This window comes from Triticum aestivum, chromosome 2A, assembly GCF_018294505.1.
Source record: "Triticum aestivum cultivar Chinese Spring chromosome 2A, IWGSC CS RefSeq v2.1, whole genome shotgun sequence".
Classification (NCBI taxonomy): domain Eukaryota; kingdom Viridiplantae; phylum Streptophyta; class Magnoliopsida; order Poales; family Poaceae; genus Triticum; species Triticum aestivum.
The window spans coordinates 775,966,034-775,969,256 of NC_057797.1; the positions used below are offsets into that span (position 1 = coordinate 775,966,034).

Genomic DNA, 3,223 nt, shown 5'->3' on the forward strand with positions numbered 1-3,223 from the left:
CGACTTATGTGGCATAATTTTTACTTGATAAGATCTTTTTTTCATAAATGTCACAATTTTTTTAGTATGTCATGAATAATTTTATAAAATTCTTTCTAACTTTCATGAAATTTTCTTAAACGTTTTTAAATGCTCAAACATTTTTTTTAAAGTGTGATATTTTTAATGGTTACGAGTACTTTTTGTTTATGTAATGGAAATATTTACAAAATTGCGCGAACACATTTTACATCGCACGAATATTTTATAGAAAATATCATGATTTTGTTTAAATGTGTGTACATTTATTTTGAATTGTATATTTATTAAAAAGTCATGATTTTTTTATTAAAACACATGGACTTTTGTTAAGTAGCACGAAGAATTTTTGAAATACACGTAGGCATTTTAATTTTTTTAATATTTTTTAAAATTTTCTAAAAATAGCGAAAAAGATGAAAATACTCTGGTTTCGAGATGCAGTCGGACGACACAACAACGTAGCTGGGCTGTCCGACTACAAGTAGCAACAACCAACCCTGGCCTGTTCTCGTCCATAAGCGGAGAGCAGCGGCGGCGGCGGCGGGTATAACAATCTCACCACCACCACAAGAATTGCGATGGCGGATGGCGGCGGGGAAGACGTGGTGGAGGGGGGGCCTTGTCTGGTGAACCCTCCGCCGTTCAAAATCCGCAAGCTGGGCGGTCCGGGTACGAGTTCAGTTGTCGCTGAGGATCAGATTGAGGCCATGGCTACCAGGGACGGCAAGATCGGCGAGCGGATGGATTCGGATGAGGCCATTGAGTCCATGGCTGCCAGAGGCGGGCATGTGGATACAGAGATGACCCAATTCAAGTATGGCGAGGTTGCGGAGGAGGAGGTTCACAAGGACAAGATGAACGGAGGCAAATCAAAGCAGCAGATCAAGAACAAGACGACACCGGAGGAGATGGACCTAGTCAGAACAAGCCCCGTCATCTCCGAGAAGGAGATCGAGCGGCTCTGTGTGCAGATGGACGAGATGGCGTCTTTAATGAGATACAGGATCATACCATCAGCCCCGCTCAGCAGCAGCAAAGAGACTGAAGAAGATAAGGACAAGGCGAAGCCCGTGATCGACGGCATCCGAAAAGAGTTGGCTGATCTGCAGGGCAGCATGTCCAAGCTCAAATCGCAACTGAAACCTTTCTGGCACAAGTACCCGTATGAGGAGGACTATGTGGCGCCGGAGGAGGAGAAGGATCCCAAGGAGAGGGCAAGGAAGGAGATGGAGGAGGAGCAGGAGGTCTTTGATTCCTACCGTCAAGGCGTCGAATCTAAAGTTAGACACTTTGGATACACAAGTAAGACATTTTTTGCTTTGTATGATTCCTATCAATGCAGCTGATTCAATCCTTGTAGCAAGTACTAATTCATGGTTTATTAGGATCGATCGCATGTTAATTATTTTTTCTTAACAACAAAATTGTGCGTGCAGCCCTAGTGAGCCCCATGCACTTTACACACTACACACCCAGACAGGTCCCATCCGATTATACTACTCGTGGGATCACCTTGCAGATCTTCTCCTTCAAGATTGCCAACATCAGTTTGGACCTGGAATGGCCACTCCTGCAATGGCCACTCAAAGTGTACGGCGTAGTCGCCGCACGAGACAATGTAGATCGCAAGCGCAACGTTCTCTTCCACCGGCAAAGGGACAACTTCCAAGAGATCACCCAAGAAGTAAGCGCCTGCCGTATTCTGTTAACTTTCCTTTTATCTCCTCTTTGTTGCATGCATGTGTCCTAGTTTGTTGATCCATCGGTTTGCTGCAATTCATTCAGTGTGTGTGATGATGGCGCCTGCAGGACCCCTTTTTGTGCTTGACTGGCCCATCTCGTGCAATCTCAGCCGACCGCCCTCTTGAGTTTGAAGTCCAACTAAAACTTAAGGGCGGCGCAGCAAAGTCTGAAGACAGCGTGTTGATCAATAGCAGAAGCCATTACGGTGGTTATCAGACCCATAATGGTTTCTATACTGTCACCTTTGACAACTGTCTTTGCACAACCGAGTTAAGCCTGCAGAAACTGTATCGTGGAGCAGTCCAAGCCACTTTCTTGCGTGTCGGCATTGTTAAAGGCAGTCAAAGCCCTTTCAGTTATGGAGGCAGAGTTGCTTGCTCCTCACCACCTCAGAAAGATGGTAGAGGCCCTGCCACTCCCACCCAAGTTGTATTGCTTGATTCTCGTTATTGTGCTGGCGGGAAGATGCCAATAGGCGAAGAAGATGGTTACCTTGATCTGTCAAGGCATGTTGTTTCTGTTGAATTACGGACAGTGAGTGTAGATTCTGAAGAATTGGAAGAAACCCTGAAAGTTGTCATAGAAGCCTACTCTCCCGGTGGTTCTGTGCAAGCTCATGTCATGGTCAGGCCTCAATACTGCGGCCTAAGTAAGCATAAATGTGACCTCAACGGCTCTAAGGTGAAGATTACCATTGCTTGGTCACCTATTGTTAGCAGTGCTTTCACCAGAAAGGTTATTCTGTGAGGGGGATATGTTGGATGGTGCTCATGTATTTGATCAGCTATGTAAGATGTGAACCTATTGCTGTATCGATCTGCTATGTAAGATGTTTGACTGTGTGTATCGGCTCTGTTTTATAGGCCAAGTCTAGATGGTGTATTTGTACTTACATTACTGCTATAACTTGCAAGTCATGCTTGGAAGTATTTCTGGTCTGACCGTTAAGCAGCCACATTATGCATAGTGTCTGAATGTTTTGTTAATATATGCATGTTTCTCTCTCTAGAATAATAGTTGCTTTCATTCTGTTACAACTAGAATCAAATGGGTGTGGTTTCCTAGGAACTTGAGCTGCGGCGAAATGCTGAGTTTTCTTTTTGTCTTGCTTAAAACCTCTGCACTCAATTTTCACCGGTGACATGGCATCAGTTGTACACAGTATGCAGGCATGTCAACTTGCTCCTGAACCACTGATCACTCTTGTTTAACTTGTGATCAACTTGGTGCTCCGCTATGCTGCAGAACGTTATGACAAAAAAATGCTATGAAGTATGGTATGCTACCCTTTGCCCAGTTATACCTATCTACTTCTGTTTTCCCAGTAGGTGGTTGTTCGTTTGTTCAAGTAGACCAAGCTTTGTGTGTCTGTCGACTACAAATTCTTAAATTATGTCATTTTAACTATTCTGTTTTGATTTCTACAAATAACTTGTATTCTCTAATATTCTTTTCATTG

At 43.8% G+C, this 3,223-nt stretch overlaps 1 protein-coding gene across 1 annotated transcript; it reads left to right on the top strand.

Annotated features, from left to right (window-relative positions):
- The first annotated feature begins 534 nt into the window (after window positions 1-534).
- LOC123186670 (uncharacterized) lies at window positions 535-2,721 on the top strand. The gene is made up of 3 exons (XM_044598386.1): window positions 535-1,323; window positions 1,458-1,705; window positions 1,831-2,721. Exons 1-3 carry the CDS (start codon window positions 600-602, stop codon window positions 2,509-2,511), a joined length of 1,653 nt encoding a protein of 550 aa, XP_044454321.1. The 5' UTR covers window positions 535-599; the 3' UTR covers window positions 2,512-2,721.
- Window positions 2,722-3,223: the final 502 nt, after the last annotated feature.

Bases quoted from the DNA above. Each gene is read 5' to 3' on its own strand.
- LOC123186670 (XM_044598386.1), top strand. From the start codon at position 600: ATGGCGGATGGCGGCGGGGAAGACGTGGTGGAGGGGGGGCCTTGTCTG. The intron at 1,324-1,457 runs GTAAGACATTTT...TTGTGCGTGCAG, and splicing joins TAGACACTTTGGATACACAA to CCCTAGTGAGCCCCATGCAC. The intron at 1,706-1,830 runs GTAAGCGCCTGC...TGGCGCCTGCAG, and splicing joins TCCAAGAGATCACCCAAGAA to GACCCCTTTTTGTGCTTGAC.